Genomic DNA, 22809 nt, shown 5'->3' with positions numbered 1-22809 from the left:
TTTAGTAAAAGAAAGTTCGTTATTGCTAACTGAAAACCAAGTTGAATGAACTTCAGCCAGAAAATATTAGAGCAACTCCAATATTAACTTATAAAGGAAAGAAAAAAAAAAGTACAACAATAAATAAATCAACAACGAACAGTACAAGTTAACGAAGATGTTTCTTTTATTGACCCTGCATTTGTCCTGGTCTCGAATCGGAACAAGTAATTTCTGCAGAGTATCAAAATTCTCTGGCATGAATAAGGAAGGTGGTACTACGACCGGGTTATGTCCTCTTCGCTCTTTTCCTCGTTCTTGTTTGACTATTTTTCCTAAAATTCCCAGCTCCAGATGAAGCAAAAGATCGAAGCTTTTCGAGTATTCGCCTCTCACTAATACGCAGCATTAAAGAATGATACAATTTTGAATCAACTGCATGGCAACACTCATTAAATAATCTGACGTCTTCTTCCAGAGAATTTAGCCTCCCATATAAACTTTCACGAGCATCTGCGAGTGATAAAAGAGCTCGGCAAACACTTTTCGTCAGTAACTCTTTCTTTCTGGATTCTGGATCTTTGTTTGACAGAAAACTCGGAGTTTCTTTGACCTCTGACGTGGACGATGATGCAAGACCGAGTTCTTGGATTTTCTCCTCGGGTAGCAATATTACGTAGAGCAAGAGCAGTAACTCCAATTCAGGTTCCCCATTAAATGATATTTCAAAATAATCGGAATCTTCGCTCCCACTTTCAGACAAGTTCAACTTTCTCCAGAGTGAGAGCCTTCTTCTACTGTGACGGCGAGAAAACAGAGATGAACTCCATTGGACAACAATATCTAAATCTATATTCAGAATATCGAATGGATTATCGGGTTCTGTAAATCCGTATCTATGCAGCAGAGCAGCATTGCCCAAAGATCCATATGTATTGAACACCTGAAATAATGTTAGAAATGCAAATTTCATTCAGAACAACTTAGACTGTAATAATAACAAGTTTGTTTGTAGAAAGAAAGAAAGAACAGAATATGACGAACAAAAAAACACGCAGCGGAAGTTCTTACCTCGGATCCAGCATTGACATCTTTAATCATGATCATTTCCATAAATGTTGGTTCGTTTTCTGAAGTTGAAGAAAGTTCCAGGTCACCTTCACTAAACCCTTCTGTTTCTGAATCAAAATCGGGAGCTACAGGCTCATCATCTCCACTGTTTTCATCGTTGGCATTTTCATTTTCATTTTCGCTTTCAGTGTCAGTATCAGATTCTGAACTAGAAGATACAGATGTGAAATGTACATCCTCAGCAGCTGTCTTGTGATTAAAGCTGGCATCATAAAAGAGTGGACTCATTAAGAATTCGACAAAGAACTACGTAAAATAAACTCAGCCAGAACCCTTCTTAACCAGTCGAGAAAATTCTAACAGCAAGAGTGCGATTATTTTGCAAAAGTTCATCTTAAGAAAAAGGTGTCTTTACAAGCATCAAAAGACTGAATGCGTGGACTAAGTTAACTTGATAAAACTAATGAATCCGAATCAGATATTCATATTATTATTTCACATGCAATGGAAGTAAAGCTTGGTTGATGTGTTTACTTTGATCACTAAATGACATCAGTCTGCTTGTCAGTGTTTTTTTTTATCAGAAATTACTTTAATTCTATATAATGTCATCCAAGAATAACTTAAATATATGACAAAATTTACATCTTCTAGTTTTTCCTGAACCGCAAGTAGTAGAGATTAGGTAGAAGTAGAACTTACAGATCAGCTAGAGGGACCATTCCAGAACCATGGTACTCATCTATCTGAAATGATCGCGAAGCAATTAGACTCTTCGCAGCGAGATATTCATCGACAGTGAAAAAATCGGGATTCAGCTCAAGAGAATCTGAATCCAAAAGGGGTTTGATATAATCCTTCCAGTCTTGGCACACCAGAGCCTTGTCTTCTTTAATTATCTGCCTACAAATTGCAACCAGTAACTGTACATAAACTGTATACACTACTAAATACATGCATAAAGAGAACCGACAACCAGGAAAACGAGTATAACTGCCATGCGCGTCAAAATAGAGCTAAACAAGGTATTGCTTAAGCTTAGTTTGAATATATGTATTCACTCGAAATTGAGTTTGAGCTTCTTAAATGTAAGTTATTACGAGTAGCACTCGAAGTGGAGCTCGAATAGTTTGATATTTCTATGACTATGACTCTATGAGTACTCATTTTTGAGCAAGTAGAGTCGAAATTTTAACTCCTGATGTATAAAGAAACGAACACAATTGAATTTCCGAATCATATCAACCTGTACAATGAATAACAGCATTTCCTTATTTATGTTTTGGTCCTGTTGCGTGGTTCTATGCACATCACAGATAGATACAAAAACACAACGGTGCGAAAAAAAGAAATTCAATTAGGTATTGCAAATATGGTACAGAATGAACTGACCTTGTGTAGTTCGGTGCCGGAGAGCAGAGAGTCGATTTCGGGGATAGACCAAAGCAATGGAATGGGCTCAAATGGAGGCAGTATTTGGAAGTACTGGAACCACTTAGATTTGGGGCCGAGGCTCCTCTCGAACATGATGGCAACGGCGAGCCCCAAATCTCCACCTAGCTCCGCCTCCTCGATGAGGTCGCTGGCGGCGGAAGTCTTCACGGTGAGGCAGCTCTGCTTGGGAATCGTCGCAACGACGTCGCCTTCCTTCAAATCGCACAGCGCCTTGACGGATATCGACAGCGAATGCGGGGAATCTTCGGCCGGGGCGTCGGCGTCGGCGGCGGCGACACTTTCGGCTGAGAGGAGGAGGGCGTCGCTGCATTCTATGCCGTGACACTTCATCCACCGCTTGAATCCTCTCATCCTTCTGTTATTATCAATGCATTACGTAAGGAATAATTACTATGCTGTGCTCACAGTAGAAAGTGTGAGGTGGCGCGTGGCGGGAGTTACCTGGCGGCGGTCATTGCGCTCCGGCTGTGACTAGGGCGGCGCAGTTGTAGCAAAGGGCAACGCGTAACCAGTGTGCCGGAAAGTAATTAATTTTGAAGAGTAAACTGCAAAAACTACCCCTGTGTTATCTCGAAATAGCAAAAACCCCCCTGTGATAAATAAACTAGCAAAAACCCCCCTGTGAAATTTAGTCAAAGGCAGAATCCCCCCTAGCTGATTTTTTAGACTTGAAATGACAAAATTGACCCTCAAAATGTATTTATATATATACATATTATATGTATATTTATTCTTTTTAATTTATTTGTTTAGAAATTAAAAAAAATAGTAAACAACTAAATTGATTATTTTTTAAATAAAATAATTAAAATATTTATAAAATATAAGAATTTATTAATTGCAAGACTCCAGGGGTATTTGTGTCTTTTTATATCAAGTCAACCTTCAAATAGTTCCATAGGGGGGTTTTTGCTATTTAAATAATTTCACAGGGGGGGTTTTTGCTAGTTTATTTATCACAGGGGGGTTTTTGCTATTTTGGGATTACACAGGGGTAGTTTTTGCAGTTTACTCTAATTTTGAACGCCAAAGTTGGGCCAATATGATAATTAGCAGCCCAATAACTATATTTACTAAATATTACTTTCCAAAATAAAATACCAAATTATTTTACGGTAAATTAAATATTTACACCCCTAAGGTATACTAAAACAACTTTAAGGCCCATGTGGTAATGGTAATTACAGCCATACTCATGAAACAATTACTGGAGCCAAGATTTCATGTCCTTTTGATTCATATGCACTATATTTATTTTATCCGGGGTCGTTAATGCTCCCATAGACGAAATTTCTAAGTCTTATATAAAATGAATAATAAGGTTTTAAGAAATGTCACAAAAATCACACCATAAATCCATACTGTCTCCACTGGTATCTGAAACTAATTGTCGATTTTGAATTATCCAATGCATTATTCCATTAGGGTTCCCAACAATTTCAGGGGTATTGTAACAATCGATAGTACGAAGACCTGAAAATCACTTTTAACATATCTAAAAAATGTATGTGTAATTTACCTTATAGTATTTTGTTTCCCAAATAAAATATATGTCTGATTCACATAAAAATTATTTCCCTAAAATTGTAAATAAAAAAGACCTCACATGTAATAAAAATATGTTTGATTCACATATGAATTATTTCGCAATTGTTTGAGTCGAATCTAGGTCAATTGACACATGCTCACTTGATCCGACCACCAAGGTTATTTGCCAATAATCAATATGTTGGATTTGTTACAAATAATTAGCCTAATATAATTTACGTTTCTCGTATGATTTGGCAAACTATTATACGAAGAGTATAAATTTACCGAGTGCACCTATATAATTTGTTGCGGATCCCTTCATTACCACAAGATGAAAAAAAGACGGCATAATTAGATAGAATCAGAATATAGGGGTGTAAAGTGCTAAGAATTTTCTAATTGGAGTGCATGATATGAAAAAGTTCTAATTTAAGGGTGCATTGTACCAATTAACTATAATTGTCGGGTGCATTATGCCATTTACCCAAATTGAATACTGCCACTGTGCAACATGTTAAACAATAAACCCTAAACCCCGAATCATCTTCTTCCTTTCCTGCACTCTGAAATGACGGCCCCGGAAGGAATGTACGGCGTCGCTTTGAAGCCGAAGCTGCTCCGCTCGCTGCTCAGAGAGTATGTTCCCGACGAGAAGCACCCGTTCAGCAACCCGTCGGAGCTTTCTTACATTGTCTCCACCGTCAAGACTCATAAATTGCTGTCGGAGTGGTCCCCACAGCCCATGGAACAAGAATTGGCGGACGCCTGGAAATCGACCGTCGATTCGTGGGTCAAGCGGTTGCTCACTCTTACATCCAGCACTTTGGTAAGCAAATAATTATATCTATATTTATTGATTTCACTGATTACTGGAGCATATTTTGTATTAGAAAATGCAGGTATTATCGGATATAATTTGATGGTTTTTATGTAACTAACTGTTAAATCGTTTTTAAGTGTTCTATTGTTTTCTGTTCTTCATTACATTTTTTTACACTTGAAAGAAATGATTTTTTTTTTTTATTTGTATATCTTCTTGTGTAGCACATATATAACGATGGTGCTAATAAGTTCGTTTGTTAATGAATGTGCTTTAGCCAGATAAGTGTTGGGCTGGAATATGTTTGCTTGGGTTGACCTGTCAGGAATGCAGTTCGGAGCGCTTTATAGCTTCCTATTCTGATTGGTTGGATAAGCTTCTCTCACATGTTCAGGTATGATTATATTGTCGATAAAGTTTGGCAGAACCTCTCTCTAGTCTCATTCGGCTTAAAACGGGAACATATCATTCTACTGCACGAGTGCATTGTTGTGTTGTCATTTTCAAGGTTTTAAGTTTATATCGCTGTTTTTTCTCGTTGAATTGCAAATTTGCCAAACCGTGTAAACCAATTTTGTTCATTCACATTCTTGTTTGAATTTATGCAAGTTTTAAATGAGAGCATATCATTCTATTGCACGAGTGCATTGTTATGTTCTCATTTTCAAGGTTTTAAGTTTTTATCACTGTTTCTTCTCGCTTAGTTGCAAATTTGCCGAACCTTGCAAACCAATTTTGTTCATTCACATTCTTGTTTGAATTTATGCCGAGTTTTGATATAAAAAGAACTTTCCATGCTCCGACATAGTATTTAATTTTGTTTTTATTGAATAGAGTTTGACTGAGTTGAAGCCCTCTGGACCAGAATTTTGGGCTTATTTTGAAGATTTAGTCTTACAATAATTTCACTGTAAAGTTTTAGTATAAATGATGTGTTGTTTTTCTTACACTGTTTCTTTTTATCTTTGTTATCAGCCTTCAGTAGTTTCACACTTTGTTAAGGCAGCTTCTTGTGCGGCGCTGTCTGATATGTTTACGAGGTTAGTGTATTTTGGTCTTTAGTATTACAGTATACTGATTCATTAATCATTATCAATATATCTTGTATTTAATGGATAAAAAGATTTAGAAGTCTAACCTTGTTTGCAAAAGATTTTTGCCTTTTGGTAATTCAAATCTGAGCATATTAGCAACTACCTTGTGTAGAATTACTTATTTATGTTTTCTTCACGAAGTTGAGTAAAACACACACATATTCTAACGTTCCCAACTATTTCATGTGAAAAACCTGCCTGATGACAAGTGTTCCCATGAATCTGTATATCTATATCATACAATTCAATGTTTTATATGATGATTTTAATGCAGTAAAACAACATGTTTTAGTATGTCGCTTTTGCTCTAGATTTTTAACAAGAGATATATAGTTTAATGGAATATAAGGGAATTATGTGCTAATTAGTGCAACAGGTAGTACTTTGGGGATGCAATGAGCTCTGTAGGATGGATTATTTAGTAGTTAAAATATATAAAGCTATATTGTTATTGTAAAACTTGTTGCCTCATTTTTGGTAATTGGTTATTTATTTAGTTTATTTTTTATTTTTTCTACTTTGAATTAGGTTAAGTGGATTCTCAAATGCAAAAAAGGATGCAACTTCACATGCTATGAAAGTTATTCAGCCAGCATTGAAGTTGTTAAATGAGGACAGCTCTGCTCTTGTGTTGGTTGGTATAGCAAAGTATTCTCATACATTGGTTTGTTGATTTGTTGAAGTATTCACATTGTTTTGCATTTTAAAATATTTGAAGAAATATTTTTCTTATTCTTTGTTCTGTCGTTCTCCCAAAACAACCAATTCGTCCTCAGAACAAAACGTGACCCACTTATAACACAATCCTTACATTTTCAAATCATTATACCTTTTACATAGAAAATGTATTATATAATGCTGAAGATATTGATTTGACACCACTTACCCAACGAAGCTGACATTATTAATTCCATAGTACCTAAACCGAAACCTACAGAAATAGGATTTTTACTGTTTTTTGGTTTATCTTTCTTCAATATTATTAATTTATGTTACAAATGTTTTTTGACAGAACGGGTTTTTTATGTTATTCGTATGTAGATTTTAACTTCCATGAAGCTCTTTGAAAAATGTTTTCATGAGTGAAGTTTTATGTTTCCTCCTTTTATCGGTTGATGATGCAGGAAGAAGTTGTGTGTCTGTTATGCACCATGATAAATTTCTTTCCAGCAACAGTTCACCGACATTATGATAGTGTAAGTGATCTACCACACCATCATGGATCTTTAAACTCTTATCTTTGTTCCATCTGCTAAATGCAAACTTCTCAGAATCATGTCAACATCTTATTTTATATTCCACGAAATGACAGGTTGAAGCAGCTATTGTTTCCAAGATTGTGTCTGGAAAATGCAGTGCAGGTGTGCTGAAGGTGAGAGTTTCTTGGACTTTTTTTTTCTTCATATGGCAGTTATCAAACCAGTAGTTCTCATTTGGTTTTACTTTGCAGAAACTTGGTTATGGCTTGTCATCGCTTCCAAAATCGAGAGGAGACGAGGATAGCTGGTGCCTGATGATGGATAAGATATTGCTATATATAAACAGTCAGTTGAATGATGCTTTACAGGGTCTAGAAGAAGGTACTGTACTAGTTTCCTTATCCAACTGCTTTATCGGTGGGAACTATATATAACTCTAGTTAATTTCTTGCAGAGGCCAAAAGTACTCAAACATTGAGGGCTTTGCTTCCCTCTGGGAAAGAACCCCCACCACCCTTAAGTGGATTAGTAGAATCTGAACGAGCCTCAGATCTTTCAACCAGGAGGCCGGAACGACTTCTGGGCTCTAGAATTTCGACTCTTATGCAATGCTGTTGTGACATGCTTACAAGTTCTTATCCTGTCATGGTATCTTCTTATTTCTCTACTTCAATTTAAATTCAATATAATATATTTGTCCTTTGCAGTTGATAACACAGAGGATGATTGTCTGCAAACTGACAGGTCTCTGTTCCTGTTTGTGGTCTAATAGCCCTTGCTGGAAGAGTGCTGATGGTTGACGGTTCTTCGTCTTTATCCTCGTACTCTTTCTTGACCACTCTGAAACAAGAATTTGTTTGTTCAGAAATTCCAATTCTGCAGCTGCGTAGTCTGGAAATTCTCACAGCTGTTGTCAAGGGGTTGAGCAGGTAACTATAAATAGTTGAATTGCGTTATAATCTAAGTTGTTACGTTACCTTAGGTTTTGGGTTCTCGATTAAACTGTTGATGAACCAGAATTTGTAAATCAAAATGTAGCTACATCATGTAATATCCAGAATTTGATATATGGAATTTGAACTCGAAAGTACATAAATAGAAGTTTAGGACCAATGATGCCAAAAAAAAAAGAGGATTTAGGATTTTGAGTTTATGCCTCTTGTCCCATTGTTTTTTCTAGAGTACGTAAATTCTCTGTCGGAGTTATTCCAAGTGCTTTGGTTTTGATCTTCATCTCTTCAACTGGTGTAGATGTTTACACTAGCCAATTTTGTTTCTGTTGCAGCCAATTATTACCACATGTTGCAGGCGTTGTACAACTGCTCAGCGAATACTTTAGGAGATGCAAATTCCCGGATCTGAAGATAAAAGCATATTCGATTGTGAAAGTCCTACTGATGTCAATGGGCACCGGTATGAATTCAGCACATTCATAAATACATTAAATGCTTGTGCTCTCAAAAAGTTGCCTCCTGTTATGCTTTTCACGTTTCAGTAGTGGTCGCTGACTTTATCATGTGATACTTAAGCTGTGTGTACATATAGTGTACGCTTTTGTATATATATATATATGTCGTGAAATCTTTAAAATGAATATGAGACGTGTAGAAACTAAGCTTGGATCATCTTGTGTTGAAATAGAAAATAGCATCCAGTAAATTTAACGTCAATTTTTTTAACTTCTAGTGATCTCTTGCATCCTTTTAAAGGTGTAGCTGATATGGTTAATCACTTATATCTTTCTTTTGTGGCATCACTTGCATGAAAATGTTAAACTACATAGGTAATGTTATTTCTTTGCTGAAGTAACTTGCACGAACAAATTATTGTAGACTAATTCATGAAATGGCAAAATTCTAAAGAACACAATACAGTAATCAACCATGATGATTGTCCAAGAGTTACACTGGTGTCTGGGATAGTGTTTACATGTTTCATGTTGAAGCTGATGCACCAAGTTTTGAATCCCGTATACAACCTCCTGGCTATTCTCACATGTCGAGTTACAATCTGTAAAAACTCAGCTTTGTGTATCTTGTTTCATTCTTAATAATGGTGCTCGAAATGCATGATCATAACGGTTTTCCTGCTTTATAATTTACTTTCTCAAGGATGATGTGTTCCGTGTGATCCAGTACCACTTACATTAACTGGGATAGTTGTTAGATAACATTTGTTTAACCTCTCATTTTTTGTCTTTGGGCAGGGATTGCAATACACATTAGCCAGGACATCATCAGTAATGTATTTATTGATTTAGATTGCCTTGGTGGTGAGAAGGATGGTAAAAATTCAGGTACACACACAGAGGTCCACACAAAGTTGTTGACCGAGTCTCGTCAGAAGAAAAGGAAGCATTCAATTATTGCAAGATCCTCCCAAGACGAGCCTGCTCACAATAGTTTGGAAGTGGGAGCCCCACATAATTCGACTCCAATTTCTGTGAAGATAGCTGCACTGGAGGCATTAGAAGCTCTTCTAACTTTGGTACTTTTACTGACCAATTTCTAATATATATGAACCTTTTCTCCATTGATTCTCGCGGTTTCGACGTTTATTAAGTTCTCGCTTGTGCATTGCGCAAACATTCAGTAGAGGAGATTCTTGTTTTTTCGGTTAGCCTTATCTCAAAAGTTTGTGTATAAAAATTCTTAAACGGTCTCTTAGCTGAACCATGATCCCGTTCAGCATCCGACAAGTCGAGTAGTACCAAATTTAATGTTTAGGTTCATTGTCCATAATGACGTGGCGTTTTTTTCACTCTTTGATAATTATTTTTTTAGATAATGCCTTTGTGTAATTATGTAATTCCGGACTTTCACATAGCTAGAATATGCCATAACTCCGACATTTTCGCAATGATTATTATTCTTCCTCATCTTTTTCAACAGTACGTTTCTTGAACTATAACTAAACAATACTTTTTAACAGGCTGGTGCTATGAGATCAGAGAGCTGGCGAGGAAATGTCGATAATCTCCTTATTACAGTGGCAACAAATGCTTTTAAAGGGGGATGGTCCAAGGAGGAAAAAAAGAAATTTCTTTCCGAGGATTCTACCCCGATTTGGCAAGACTTTCAACTAGCTGCCTTACGTGCACTTTTGGCATCTCTTCTTTCGCCTGGCCGAGTTCGCCCGTCACATCTAGCTCTTGGTCTACAACTTTTCCGTAGAGGTGATCCCGTGTCCTTTATCATCATTCTGTTTTTTTTTTGTAATATAATGCAGAAGTAAAATCAATCTAATCGCTTTATGTATTCGTGCAATTCTGTAGGCATGCAAGAGGCTGGTACAAAACTGGGCGAATATTGTGGACACGCACTTCTAGCATTAGAAGTGCTCATACACCCAAGAGCACTTCCATTGTTGGATCTTGCGTCTATAGGCAGTAACGAATTTAAAGATTCGATCCACACTGTATATCAAGATGGGGGCCCACGAGGAAACGGGCCAGCGGAGCCCGAATCAGAAGACGATGACCTGAACGAAAACTGGCTCGGTAAAGACGATGACCGCGAATTGGAGATCAAAGACTCGAAGAGGCAACGAGAAATTGCAGATTATAATACCGAAACACCTTCTCTAGATGAGCTCGCTCCTGTGAAGGTTTCCGCTGCTTCCACTTCACGTGCGCCTGAAAGAATTGAGCACATGGTTGAATCACCGCATTTCGGAAATGCTGAGGTGGAAAAGGTTGATTCTTTTGTGATTGATGACGTAGCAATGGTGGAGAGTAGTAAGACGGCGGTGAAGAGTGATGTGATTTCTGAGGAAATTGCGGAGTTGGGAACTACTTCAGACACCAAGAATGTGTTCGATAGAATGCTTGAGAGAGTAAACGTTAATTATGGATCGGAGGATGAGACGATTCCTGATATTGTCGATGGCGACCCTGATGATGATTCACACAGTGACAATGAAGGTTGATATTGTCTTGCTGTCGGAAATTTTGCTGATGTGGTGTACCAGGTTTTCTTTTGTGTGTGTGTGTGTTGCTGAGAGTTGATTGGAGTACTTGGTCAATAGCGTTATTTTTTTGACTTAATGGATTTGTTATGATTAATTTATAATTGTTTGTTTTTGACGAAAGTGCCCATTACATGAGATGATTATCAGGTAAAATTAACTAACCATTCAATAATTTTTCCACGGCCATCAAATGTGAAGACGTTGATAAATGGTTGTAAATTAAATTAAATTCAATTCAATTCGGCAAGACCCCACAAATCTACCAAATTTAGGGGTGCATTTTTCTTAAAAAAATCCACTTTGTCCAATTTTGTAGTAGTACACTTAATTTGACTTCATATGTATCGTTGCGACGGTGGAAGTCTCGCTGGTTGGCATCGCATCGAGGCAGTTTTGTTTGCATTTGGACAAATTAAAAATAGAGTTTATTTGTATTTGGATATTATTTATGGATAAAGGTATATTCATCATCTTTGGTCTTGATGTAATAAAATTAAATTAATTTACGGACCTAAAATAATAAACCTCGTAATGTGGATTTGAATTAATAAAAAAATGGACTTCCCGGTTTTAATTTAATTGTACCACTAATTAGTAATTAAGTGTTATTATTCCTACTTTTGTTAGCAGTTGAATGAAATAGGTAAAAGTCTGAGAATTGATGGTCCCCACGCCATAGTTTGTAACGAAAATCAATCAATCGCACTATCTTTTTAAATTTCATTCAACAATGGTGGTTCCTCTTCTCTGACCAACCTACCCCCACCCCCACCCCCTACACGCACATCTCACATGCACACACACACACACACACACACAACAGACTATACATACATCCGCACTCACCAATCCACACACACACACATATATATAGCTCCACAGTTGTGAGATCGGATCCAACGCAGAGCCCACAGTAACGACATTCTTCGGATCCTCTCGCACCATCGAAATTCGCGCAAGGGTAATATGGCGGCTGAGAGCGGCGATAAGTGGATTCTCACGGTGACGGCGCAGACGCCGACGAACATAGCGGTGATTAAGTACTGGGGGAAGAGACACGAGGAACTCATTCTCCCGATCAACGACAGCATTAGCGTTACTCTCGACCCCGACCACCTCTGCACCACCACCTCCGTCGCCGTCAGCCCCGCCTTCACTCATGACCGCATGTGGCTCAACGGAAAGGTATAATCAATCGCGTTTTCCTCGTCGATTTGGTTTTGTTGCTTCTGCTAATTTCTGTCGGAGTTGATTTTGTCAGTCACTTGGTATTTATCAGTGATTTTGATGTGAGTAGAATGTTTTTTTCTGATTTTCTAATTAGAGCAGAATTTTTTTTTAAGAGTGAAGGAAAATTTCCTCTGATTTTCGTTTTTATACCTATACTTATTAGTACCTTCACTTTTGCAGTTGGATGAAAAAAAGTTCAACTTCTGAAGTTAGATAATTTCGGTAAAAACTTATCAAGTTTTTTCCATGAAGAGATTTGTTTGTTGTGATAATTAATGTTAATTTGCAACACTAATACTCTATTATTTAGATAAATTCAGTTGTTGGATTAAATTTGATGTGAACATATTAGGTGAATTTTATTGTTCCATTGATTCTTCGGTTCTGTATGTTAGGATCTGTAGGATGGGTTTGGCTCTGCTTCCTTTGAATTCCAGAAAAAAATCCATTTTATTTATTTATTATCTCTATGATGCTACGATGTGAAATAATCAAGTATAACTGATTCTGATGTGTTCCTGTACCTATGAATTTTTTGATCGTGTAGGAGGTATCTCTTTCTGGAGACAGATTCCAGAATTGTTTGAGGGAACTCCGGTCGCGTGCTAGTGATGTTGAGGATGAGAAGAAGGGTATTAAAATCTCAAAAAAAGACTGGGAGAAGCTACGTTTGCACATTGTTTCTTTTAACAATTTCCCAACTGCGGCTGGTTTGGCGTCATCAGCTGCTGGCTTGGCATGCCTGGGTAATATGAGCTTCCCTCAACCGATTGCTTATTAAATTTACTTGTTCCATTATCCAATAGTGCATGATAAATCTTCTTATGGCTTTACATCTATGTTGTGAGACCAGTAGTTCTGTACATCTGTTAAATGAACTTCTTTTATTACTTGAATTTCAGAAATGATTTTTTTTACATCTATGTTGTCTGAGCCAACAGATTCATGCCGGTTTGTCTTGATATGGTATTCTCTATGTATACTCTTTGAAAACAGTTACTTAGAGATCTTGGTATTTCAAGCATTTTACTATTTGCAATTACGGGTAAACTGCATATTTAACGTACAAGTTCTCCAACTATGTGGCTGCAAAGTGACGGCGTCAACATTAGAGCTTCTATGTTCGATTACGAATAACTCAAGATCACATTATATAACTAATGCAGAGGACCTCTAAAATCTTAAATTACTGATCTAAATGATATATTTGACCATAGAGAACTTAGGAAAAATGCACCATATAAATCTTAAATTTATTCTAGTAATTACATTGGTGTACTAGATTGGATGAAGTGCATCATTTACGATTTCGTTGCTCTTCTTTGTATCTTCACTTATCTTTCCTGTCATACTCAATGAACTTCAATTGCTTTCCAGGGTCAAGTGGCTAATGGCTTGTCTCAGATAACAGCTATTCTAAAAAAATTATCTTCCTTTGGCTGCAGTTTCTTTCTTTTAGTAGTTTGTGTGTCAAATATGTTTGCTTTTTTCCTAAAGTTTTAAGTGCAGTAGATATTTTATATGTGAAGATACCGATTTTCTTCTGTACTTATCAGATGGTGTTGCATGTTTCTGCTATTTCTAGTATAAAGACTGCAATGTTTCAGTTCCAAAGTTTTGCGCACAACTAAAATTACTAATAAATTTCATATTGATTTCTATCTCAGTTTTTTCCCTGGCAAATCTAATGAATGTGAAAGAAGATCACAGTAAACTCTCTGCTATTGCAAGGTAACTATATATCTCTTGATGCACATTGCTTCAGTTTCATTGGGCTGAGATGTCTTTCAGTTTTTTCTGAAGTAACTGAACAACTCTATGGAGCCATTGTTTACTTATTAGTGAACATTTTAGTTTCATAGGACATGAGCAAGCATAAATTTTACTGTCTAAAGATCAAGATATGCTGCAAACTCAAACCACAATGTGTTTCTACGTTTTTTGTTTCTTTTATATATTTTTCTAAGATTTTGTAATAGAATCTCTGATTTTTCCCTATCCAGCGCCGAAGAGAATTTAGTCAAAACTAAATGATATTTTGTGTATTCATACCAGGCAAGGTTCAGGAAGTGCTTGTCGCAGCTTGTTCGGAGGATTTGCCAAGTGGATCATGGGAAAAGTATGTTTGTTACCCAAGTCTCGTTGTAATAAATTATTTTGGATAAATGCATAACTGAGTGATGTGCTTTTATTATTCATTTTCCTGGATGACTCTAGGAGGAAAATGGTAGCGACAGTATTGCCGTTCAACTTGCAGATGAAAAGCACTGGGATGACCTTGTTATCATCATTGCAGTGGTTAGTATCCATTCCTTAGCATAACTGAGTGACCAACTTATCTTTGTTTTCAGTGTAAAATTTTAATTTTTCAATTTGAAGTTATGTCTGATGAATATTCAGTTCCACCAAGAAAGGTGAAAGTAAAATAAGCATTTCACTTGGACGTACTGATGACTTTTTCCATCCGTGCACTGAAATTAATATTATAAGATATTGAGTTCATTTTAAGCTACAGAATTTCTTGCTACTTGCTATCCCATGCACATATAGCCATCAGAATCATTTCCTTTAACGCGAAAATTGTATTGCTCAATATAAACCTTTGCCTGTGATAGCTATTCTGCTGGACCCTTCAAAAATTATGTTAAGTGGTGCTTCTGTTGATTTCAGGTAAGTTCGAGACAGAAGGAAACAAGTAGTACCTCTGGGATGCGCGACACTGTTGAAACCAGCATGCTTTTACAACATAGAGCAAAGGTATATTTGGTTCTTTCATCGTTTTCTTGAAGAACGTTGTGGATACTCACTTCTCATTGGATGTTAGAAATGGTTGTTTATCCTGTTATAACTCTGTTCAATATGCTCTTTTTTCTTTTTTCTTTTTTTCTTTTTTCTTTTTTGTTGAACGGTAGATCTGTTTCGGGATGATACTTAGAATTATCTTATGGATTTAATTTCACAGGAAGTAGTCCCAAAACGGATAAAACAGATGGAGGAAGCAATAGAAAAGCGTGATTTTCCATCCTTCGCTCGTCTGGCCTGTGCTGACAGTAATCAGTTTCATGCAGTCTGCCTGGATACCTTGCCCCCTATATTCTACATGAATGACACATCTCACAAGCAAGTACCCTTTCAATCTAAGTTTAACGAATTTCACTTATCGTTCTTATCTCTTGTTAACATTCTTCAATTTATCTTTCCAAGTTTTCAAGCAGCTGTTTGTAAATTACATAATTTGATCTCATCAAGGGCACTAATATTTCAGGATAATCAGCTGTGTTGAGAAATGGAATCGTCACGAAGGAACACCTCAGGTTTTTTTTCTCTTCCTTCGTCTTTGCAACTGTCTTGTTCAAAAGTATCATATGCTCACTGAATCCCTCTTTGTATAAGCAACACAGAATTTCACCAATCGAGAAGTATTAAGTGACACACGTATACATAACCAGAACTAAAGATGGCCTTCTGTAATCATTGGATACACCTACCTCTAAACTAATTGACAATTTATGCCAATTTCTTTTCTTTACTCCTTTCCCCAATTAAAAAAAACATCTTTTATGCTACCTCAGTTCAATTTGAATGCCGGATTTTTTCTCTCTTTTTCACAAGCTTCTAAGAAAAAAGATGGCCATATTCTAGGCAAAGCTAACTTATGATTTGATACTTTACAGGTGGCTTATACGTTTGATGCTGGCCCGAACGCAGTGCTAATTTCACACAACAGAAAGACTGCTGCCCTTTTGCTTCAAAGGCTGCTCTTCCTCTTCCCTCCTCAGTCAGATACCGATTTGGACAGGTAGTTTACTTTTTATTTAAAATAAAATAAATAACGTCTTCCATTTAGTCTTGCTCTTTTATGGTATTTGATATCTAAATCTTCATGTTCGACAGCTATGTTATTGGTGACAAGACGATATTGAAAGATGCTGGCATTCATGAAATGAAGGATGTGGAAGCCCTTTCTCCACCACCAGAAATTAAGGACAATGCTCCTACCCGAAACAGGGGAGATGTTAGTTACTTCATCTGCACAAGACCTGGGCGAGGTCCAGTGGTACTAACTGACGAAAGTCGTTCTCTTATTAACTCCGAAACTGGTCTGCCCAAGTGAAACTATGTCCCGGTTTTGAGTTTTTAAATGTTGTGTCGTACTCAGGCCATTTAAATTTGTGAGCCTTTTAAATTATTTTGTGTTTAGAGGGTGTTCTGCTGCCAACCCCTGGTTCGATTCCTTAGAGAAGTTGAAGTTTTAGTCCCATTTGATAATCATGTTTGTATTTGTGTACTTGTCCAAACAGCTTGTCCAGAATTTATATAATAAATAAATTTCCAGGTATTGAATTTGTCGTTGGCACAAAGAGCAGAGCAACAATTCACGAACAACCAATGAAAATTTGCATCTTCATGAAACATTATTGTGCATTTTCGATAGAATAAATTCGAACATATTGTATATTTAGCTATTTTCCACGAGAATAAAGTAGACATAACATTCACTTGTCCCCTGTCAATAGTGATTTCAAGACATCATCTTTGGCACTGGTATCATCATGCAGAAACAAATGCCCAGCATTCGACAATTCATGGTATTGTACCCATGGAAGCTTCTTAGCAATGTACCGCTGCAGGGCGACAGGCACCAAACCATCTTCAACCCCGTGCCACAAATGAACGGAACCTTCTCCTCCAACAAAAGGATTATCGAGACTCATGGGATCAAATTCCCATTTCCCAAATGCCACCATCAGATCTCGGTGAAGTGACTCATATGCCCCCTGTTGCTTTGCATAATCCTGTTGATAATAAAAATTAAAATTTCAAATTATACTTTTCAATAAAGATGCAACGGATAGAAAAATTACTTACCCTGATACCTATACTCGACCCGTATTTTGATAAAATTCTTAAATCGGGAGCGGTGAAATTAGCTTTGCCAGATATGACACTTGATGGAGGGAACCATTTCTGAGTGTTCCACCAGTAAACCATGGTGGGAGCATGGTGTGCCACTCGCAATGCCCATTGGTCCTGTGGAAATTGCTGGTAATACGCTTCTGCAGATAAACTTGACGGAAAACCAGGCCACCAGTAGTTAACAACCGGAACTATCAATGCCGCTCCTGCCAGCCTGTCATCGTTCTATAGGTTAAACCAATCTATTACGTAAAGTGAATACAAGATATATGCAGTAATTTTCAGACACAAACAGACAGGTGAAGTTCAAATATTGCTGTCAAATGAGGATTGGAAAATATACAAACTATTACTCGTTCCATATTTCCGTTTTGATCCCACATGGAGTTAACATAGGGGGTGCTAAATGCAATAAACCCAAAATTTATTAGTGTATATATTCAATTGTATTAGTTGTCAATAATCAAGAAGCGTAGGGCCACCGATTAAGATACGATAATTAGAATCAATCAATTCTGACATTGTTAAGATTTTCAACATTTTCATTCAGGCAATAGTTCCAATTCTTTTGACAGTAAACTTCGTTTTTCCCTCCTGAATCCCTTGTTCTATTAACATAAACGGTACAGACAGGCAAAATACTACAAATACAAGCAATATGTACGCAACAAAATAGGTGACATAGTTTACGATTGATTACCTATGAGAGATGTACTTGAGGCATCCCCAAACAAACTGCCCTCCCATTGAACTTCCGATAATGTAAAATTTCGGACCAAGTCCTAATTTATCAGCGAGTTCTTCTATATCCAGCGCTATGCTTTTTATTGTTCTTTTCGGATCTGGATCACTCTCTCCATAACCCGGTCTATCGAAGCTTACCAAATGTATTCCCATTTTCTCGACCAATTCCTAAGAATTTAGAATCATTGGTATATTTTTGCAAAAATAAATTGCTAAAAAATCAAGAATCGGTAATTATTTAGTACCGATCTAGCAATAGCAGCCTCGTGTTTACTAGAGCCAAATCCATGAACATATATGATCTTATAATTAGCTCTCTCTATGGGGACTCCATGCTCCTTGTACGCCAGGTGTCGTCCGTCTCTGAGTTTGATTCTAGGTCCTTCTATGGCGGGACCGCCAATGGAGCCACATAGGCGAGGAGGTGGAGGGCAAAAGGCCAGGTAAGCCCATGCTAGAAACCCCATTAACAACACTACTATAATCTTCAAAGACATAGCTGAAAAAACGGGAAGAAAAAAAAATACAGTATATGAATTAAGCAAGGCCCTTTTACTTTACCTCGATGCTTTAGAGTTTGACAATTAGTTACATGAATTTCACTGATAAAAAGGGGGGAAATATTGCAATCTCGGTATTTGTTTGTTCAGTTCAAGTCTTGAAAAAAATACAATCGTGAGTCCTCGGGTCTTACCCTTTTAACAAACAATATCGAATCATTCAGAAATATCCCATACGCGAACGTTTTTAGAGGATGGAAATACAGTTAGCTGATTAACGAGGAAGTCGACTATGAATATTCGAAATAAATTATGAGATTGTACGACACCAAATGAAGGATCTCCCTGTCTAATTAATAATCAACTGCTACTCTTAGCAAATACCTTAAAATTGAAAACACACAAACTGAAAATGCAGCATAACATCAATAGGTGAAGCAACAATACATTAACAGCATTTTATTTACAAACCTAGAAAAATACCATTGCAATAACACTATGAAATAAGCAGAGAATTCCGAAATTCTCCCGAGGAATCAATTCAAAGCACGTAGTAATACACAACACACACACACACATACACACACACATATTGGAAACAACATACAGAGCAGACGAAAAGAAGAAGAAGAAGCAGCTAGGGCGGGAATTACCTCTGATGGAGACTCGGTAAACTTTGATTCCCGATTGTGGGGTTGTTTCTTTCTGCAGATCAAATTCTTGCACGAGTTTCAAAATTGAGAAACAACTGCCGAAAGGGTTGTTAGGTGGGGTTTTTTTTTCAACAAACAATTGTTGAAAAATGAGGACTCCATTAATTGCAATGGTTTTTCTCGGACCGACAGTGACATTTGAAGCCGGTTTTACTATTTTTCTCGTTCACTTTCTTTTCGCTATATTTAATATTTTTTAGGAAAAAAAATAATATTATTTGGTGTGTCAAATAATATTATAGATTTTCTTACCATTCATCGTTATGGTGTGTCAAATTCAACACAATCTTCTTGAATCAGTGGAATGTTAACTAATTTGTATCCGTTTTGTTTAAAAATGCAGCTTTTGATGCACCGCAATCTGATATTTACAAGTCAGGAGACACATCTTATGATCATGTTTCAAAATATGGAGCTCGAATGGGGTAAAACGAGTACAAACTGGAAAATATTCCACATAATCTAGAAGATTCAATTAAATTTGACACTGCAAGGGTGGACGTGTAAGAAGATTGATAGTTGAAGTGTTAGTTGTAATTATCCAAACATAAATTTTTTTTTTTTTTTAATTTAGTAATTTACCCTTAATATTTTAACCCTTTTTACTAAATGGACCCTATACATTTTTAAAACTTCAATTAGACCCTCGGTGCTTTATGTAAATTTAGTTGGCCATTTATGTTTAACACAGCTTGCACAAATTAAGTTAAATTTAATGCATCAAAAAAGTAATAACATTTCAATTTGGTTTATTTCTATTATGATCTGTGTTTTACCATATGATTATGAATTTCAGCCAATAAGTATTAAGTATATATTTTCTAGGGTACTGATTAATTAGTATTTTGATAAAAACATGTATCATAAATAAGGATAAACTTCAAATTTGTTAGGTGGGGTTTTTATACGCTCAAACCGAATCGAACCCAAACGACTATTTTCTCACCGGTCAATTTGGTTGACAAAAAAATCGAATCGAATATCAAATGAACCGGTTAGTTCAGTGCCGACCCGAGTATAACTTTTGAATTTATTCACCGGTTTATCGTTTATCGGCCCAGCTCTTTGGGCTCTTTTTAGTTATGGCCTCAAGAATTTTCGGAACACGGGCTAATAGGTTCGAAAATCAAATTAGGTTACCCGATATTCAATTCGACACCGTTTCTGGAAAGCTCGTTAGTGCTCGATTTGTTAAACCATTAAAAAAAAAGACTTGAACATATAATTTCATTTGAACTTGAGCTCGATTAGAAAAAAAATATGTACAAAAAATCAAATTACTCGAGCTCGACTTAAAGTCAACTGCCTATTAAATCAAGCTCAAATGCAACTTTAAGAGATCGATCAAATGTCAAACATACTTGGACAAGCATACATTCGGCTCGCGACTCGTTTTGTTTGCAGTGTAATGATTTATGTAATAATCTGTTCACTTAAAAAATAAAAGAAAAAAAACTGTAATTTATATACTCTAAACCATGTAACTTGCCTATTGTTCTAGGTCAGTTAATTTTGAAGTGTGAAGATTACAAGTACACAGTAAACTGCACAACATGGGGGGCAACCACACAGTTGTCATTAAGGCAAACAAGACACTTATTATTATCCCTCCAAATTACTTAATCCATGAAACATAATTCAATCGGGCGGGCCGCGGGCCTGTTAATCGAGTGATCTTAACAAAGGCAGGAAAAAAAAACCCGAACAAGATGACATGCATAAGTATCCACCAGTGGTTAACAATATCCGAAACAGTTGAGAGCAATTATAAAGTTGAAGGCTTTTGGACTACAAAACTCCCAAGTACAACCAATATTGAAGACAAACACGTAAATAATTTACTCGAACTATCCAAGAGTTGTGACTTGTGAGTGAAGCGCAATGCGTGTCATAAAATACGAGTGAAAGTCTCTTTCTCTAGAGCGCCCTGCTCTCTATAACTATTATTGTAAAGTGTTAATAGAATACAAATATCGGTAGAATTTAGAGTTTGTGTACTCGAAATGCGTTCAACGACTGGGTAAAGAAACCAATCAAGTGGTGGCTAATTTTAGGAGAGTTTATCTGTTGCTTAGAATAGTCTGATATTTGTGACACTTCTAGGATACAACACAGTGAGTGATTTACAAGTAATTGGAAAACTCAAGAAGCTGAAAAAACGAAACTTAAAAAACACGTGCCGAATGTACGATCCAAGATTCAAGACCACTATAAAAGAAGAAATATAGGAGTACATGAAGAACACTAATGTATAAATTCATCAACAAACGACGTGCAATACTTTCATCGCAAACAATCTAAGGACTAAACATTACTTCCGCAACTCGTTCCAGAAGCATAGAAAATGCAATGCAAGATTGTTATCCCAAACAAGACGAATGCTAAATAGCAAATCGTCAAATAGTACGTCAACACCACAAAAGCACTCCGACTGCTAATTCGACAACCAATATACGATAGTGCACTCTTACTATAAATTAAAAAAAAAAAATTAAAAATCCGAACTCCTTTGAATTACGTTCCAACCGTGATTCATCCACCACACAATCAATAAGCTCTTGATTCCATAATCAATTGCATTAACACCATACCAAAAATTCTGATTATATTTCTATTCACCGAAAACCCTTACTAGAAAGTACAAAAAACACAGAAACGACATCCAAACTAAGGTACGAAAGCTAATCAATCAAATTGTCGTGAAACGTATTTTCGAGCTAGAAAATCACAAGCAGCGAAAAAAGCATGTAAATCAAGAAGCAAGCGTACGCGATTAGTCCGCGATGCTCGTCCCCGCAGTTAGCCAGCTCCACGACCAATCCCGTGCAGACGCGCGTGGACCAGATTACGAACAGCCCCGTTATCACCATAATCACCATTCCGCCTTGCGGCACGAAGAGAGAGAGCGCGGACAGCATCACAATCGGCAACATACAGTAGCCAATCAGGCTGAGACACTTGTACATATCCAAATTCCCGTTTTTGCCGGCGAGCATATTGAAGATGACGTAGAGAAACATCGACGCCATCGTCACCCACCCGAGGATGATTCCGAAGTGCAGTTTTCCGGCGAGGAGCTGAAACAGTCCGAACGCCATTAGGAAGATGAACGGGCCGGACAGATCGGCGTCTTCGTGGAGGTGGTGGTTGATTCTGAAAGGGTTGAGGATTGAGAGGGTTTTCTGGTAGATTTGCTTGGTGTTTATGCCGAGTTCTTCGAGGAGCGGCGGCTCGTCGTCGAATCCGACGCCTCCTATTCCTCCGCCACCGATGTTGGATGGAAACTGAGGGGCGGCGGAGAAAGAGGTGGACGCGGCGGCGGAGCTGATGTCGAATGAGAGGAAAGGGAGGCCGGGGTTTGAGGATCTCGGTGGCTGGAAGGGTGCGGTGGGGAGACGCCGTTGCTGCGGACCGGATGCAGGCGCCGCGGGATTACCGCCGGACGGGAAAATCACCGGCGGCACGTTGAATTCCTTGGCCATGGATCGATCGTAGGAGAGATCTGGTTAGAGGTTTTTTTTGGATTGATTTCTCGTGTGTGTTTTATCTGAGAAATTAATTTATAAGGGCAGGGGTGTAAAATGTAAA

General features: G+C 37.2%; 5 protein-coding genes across 8 annotated transcripts; 2 read left to right on the top strand and 3 right to left on the bottom strand.

Annotated features, from left to right (window-relative positions):
- Nucleotides 1–148: 148 nt before the first annotated feature.
- On the bottom strand, nucleotides 149–2993 carry LOC105977592 (SET domain-containing protein). Its single transcript, XM_013002914.2, has 5 exons — nucleotides 2947–2993; nucleotides 2443–2860; nucleotides 1753–1949; nucleotides 1051–1312; nucleotides 149–922 (listed from the first exon to the last, which is right to left on the bottom strand). Exons 1-5 carry the CDS (start codon nucleotides 2958–2960, stop codon nucleotides 269–271), a joined length of 1545 nt encoding a protein of 514 aa, XP_012858368.2. The 5' UTR covers nucleotides 2961–2993; the 3' UTR covers nucleotides 149–268.
- Nucleotides 2994–4467: 1474 nt separating this feature from the next.
- LOC105977590 (proline-, glutamic acid/leucine-rich protein) lies at nucleotides 4468–11232 on the top strand. 2 transcript variants are annotated; one of them, XM_013002913.2, is made up of 13 exons: nucleotides 4468–4861; nucleotides 5133–5249; nucleotides 5831–5895; nucleotides 6478–6583; nucleotides 7074–7145; nucleotides 7262–7321; nucleotides 7400–7529; nucleotides 7603–7796; nucleotides 7893–8077; nucleotides 8434–8561; nucleotides 9355–9635; nucleotides 10080–10323; nucleotides 10423–11232. In XM_013002913.2, the coding sequence occupies exons 1-13, from the start codon at nucleotides 4604–4606 to the stop codon at nucleotides 11073–11075; spliced, it is 2493 nt and encodes an 830-aa protein (XP_012858367.2). In that variant the 5' UTR covers nucleotides 4468–4603; the 3' UTR covers nucleotides 11076–11232. The 2 variants fall into 2 exon arrangements, with proteins under 2 accessions (XP_012858367.2, XP_088675675.1); XM_088819549.1 differs by having other exon boundaries at nucleotides 4593–4861; nucleotides 5137–5249.
- Nucleotides 11233–11575: 343 nt separating this feature from the next.
- On the top strand, nucleotides 11576–16691 carry LOC105977626 (GHMP kinase family protein). The gene is made up of 10 exons (XM_013002952.2): nucleotides 11576–12302; nucleotides 12895–13093; nucleotides 14015–14078; nucleotides 14403–14466; nucleotides 14565–14645; nucleotides 15018–15104; nucleotides 15310–15467; nucleotides 15613–15661; nucleotides 16022–16146; nucleotides 16242–16691. The coding sequence occupies exons 1-10, from the start codon at nucleotides 12084–12086 to the stop codon at nucleotides 16459–16461; spliced, it is 1266 nt and encodes a 421-aa protein (XP_012858406.2). The 5' UTR covers nucleotides 11576–12083; the 3' UTR covers nucleotides 16462–16691.
- A 36-nt stretch (nucleotides 16692–16727) lies between these two features.
- On the bottom strand, nucleotides 16728–19383 carry LOC105977627 (hypothetical protein). 3 transcript variants are annotated; one of them, XM_088819548.1, is made up of 5 exons: nucleotides 19125–19383; nucleotides 18254–18507; nucleotides 17965–18176; nucleotides 17217–17478; nucleotides 16728–17143 (listed from the first exon to the last, which is right to left on the bottom strand). In XM_088819548.1, exons 2-5 carry the CDS (start codon nucleotides 18503–18505, stop codon nucleotides 16844–16846), a joined length of 1026 nt encoding a protein of 341 aa, XP_088675674.1. In that variant the 5' UTR covers nucleotides 18506–18507; nucleotides 19125–19383; the 3' UTR covers nucleotides 16728–16843. The 3 variants fall into 3 exon arrangements, with proteins under 3 accessions (XP_088675674.1, XP_088675673.1, XP_012858407.2); XM_088819547.1 differs by having other exon boundaries at nucleotides 19184–19351; XM_013002953.2 differs by having other exon boundaries at nucleotides 19162–19323.
- Nucleotides 19384–21714: 2331 nt separating this feature from the next.
- Nucleotides 21715–22770, bottom strand: LOC105977939 (Integral membrane Yip1 family protein). The gene has a single exon (XM_013003339.2). The coding sequence runs from the start codon at nucleotides 22701–22703 to the stop codon at nucleotides 21939–21941; it is 765 nt and encodes a 254-aa protein (XP_012858793.1). The 5' UTR covers nucleotides 22704–22770; the 3' UTR covers nucleotides 21715–21938.
- Nucleotides 22771–22809: the final 39 nt, after the last annotated feature.

The sequence above is a fragment of the Erythranthe guttata genome, chromosome 6 (assembly GCF_056151865.1).
Source record: "Erythranthe guttata isolate IM_541 chromosome 6, IM_541, whole genome shotgun sequence".
In the NCBI taxonomy this organism is placed as follows: Eukaryota; Viridiplantae; Streptophyta; class Magnoliopsida; order Lamiales; family Phrymaceae; genus Erythranthe; species Erythranthe guttata.
This window is presented reverse-complemented; position numbering and strand designations above follow the sequence as displayed.

What these genes read in the sequence shown, in the direction of transcription:
- LOC105977592 (XM_013002914.2), bottom strand. An exon ending in ATGGTCCCTCTAGCTGATCT is followed by an intron (nt 1,313 to 1,752) that starts GTAAGTTCTACT and finishes TTATGATGCCAG; the next exon opens with CTTTAATCACAAGACAGCTG. An exon ending in ATGTCAATGCTGGATCCGAG is followed by an intron (nt 923 to 1,050) that starts GTAAGAACTTCC and finishes ACATTATTTCAG; the next exon opens with GTGTTCAATACATATGGATC.
- LOC105977590 (XM_013002913.2), top strand. Translation starts at nt 4,604, where the DNA reads ATGACGGCCCCGGAAGGAATGTACGGCGTCGCTTTGAAGCCGAAGCTG. An exon ending in CTGTCTGATATGTTTACGAG is followed by an intron (nt 5,896 to 6,477) that starts GTTAGTGTATTT and finishes ACTTTGAATTAG; the next exon opens with GTTAAGTGGATTCTCAAATG. An exon ending in ACAGCTCTGCTCTTGTGTTG is followed by an intron (nt 6,584 to 7,073) that starts GTTGGTATAGCA and finishes TTGATGATGCAG; the next exon opens with GAAGAAGTTGTGTGTCTGTT.
- LOC105977626 (XM_013002952.2), top strand. Translation starts at nt 12,084, where the DNA reads ATGGCGGCTGAGAGCGGCGATAAGTGGATTCTCACGGTGACGGCGCAG. An exon ending in TGCTGGCTTGGCATGCCTGG is followed by an intron (nt 13,094 to 14,014) that starts GTAATATGAGCT and finishes TTTCTATCTCAG; the next exon opens with TTTTTTCCCTGGCAAATCTA. An exon ending in AAACTCTCTGCTATTGCAAG is followed by an intron (nt 14,079 to 14,402) that starts GTAACTATATAT and finishes TATTCATACCAG; the next exon opens with GCAAGGTTCAGGAAGTGCTT.
- LOC105977627 (XM_088819548.1), bottom strand. Translation starts at nt 18,505, where the DNA reads ATGTCTTTGAAGATTATAGTAGTGTTGTTAATGGGGTTTCTAGCATGG. An exon ending in AGGCTGCTATTGCTAGATCG is followed by an intron (nt 18,177 to 18,253) that starts GTACTAAATAAT and finishes CTAAATTCTTAG; the next exon opens with GAATTGGTCGAGAAAATGGG. An exon ending in CTCAAGTACATCTCTCATAG is followed by an intron (nt 17,479 to 17,964) that starts GTAATCAATCGT and finishes GAACGATGACAG; the next exon opens with GCTGGCAGGAGCGGCATTGA.
- LOC105977939 (XM_013003339.2), bottom strand. Translation starts at nt 22,703, where the DNA reads ATGGCCAAGGAATTCAACGTGCCGCCGGTGATTTTCCCGTCCGGCGGT.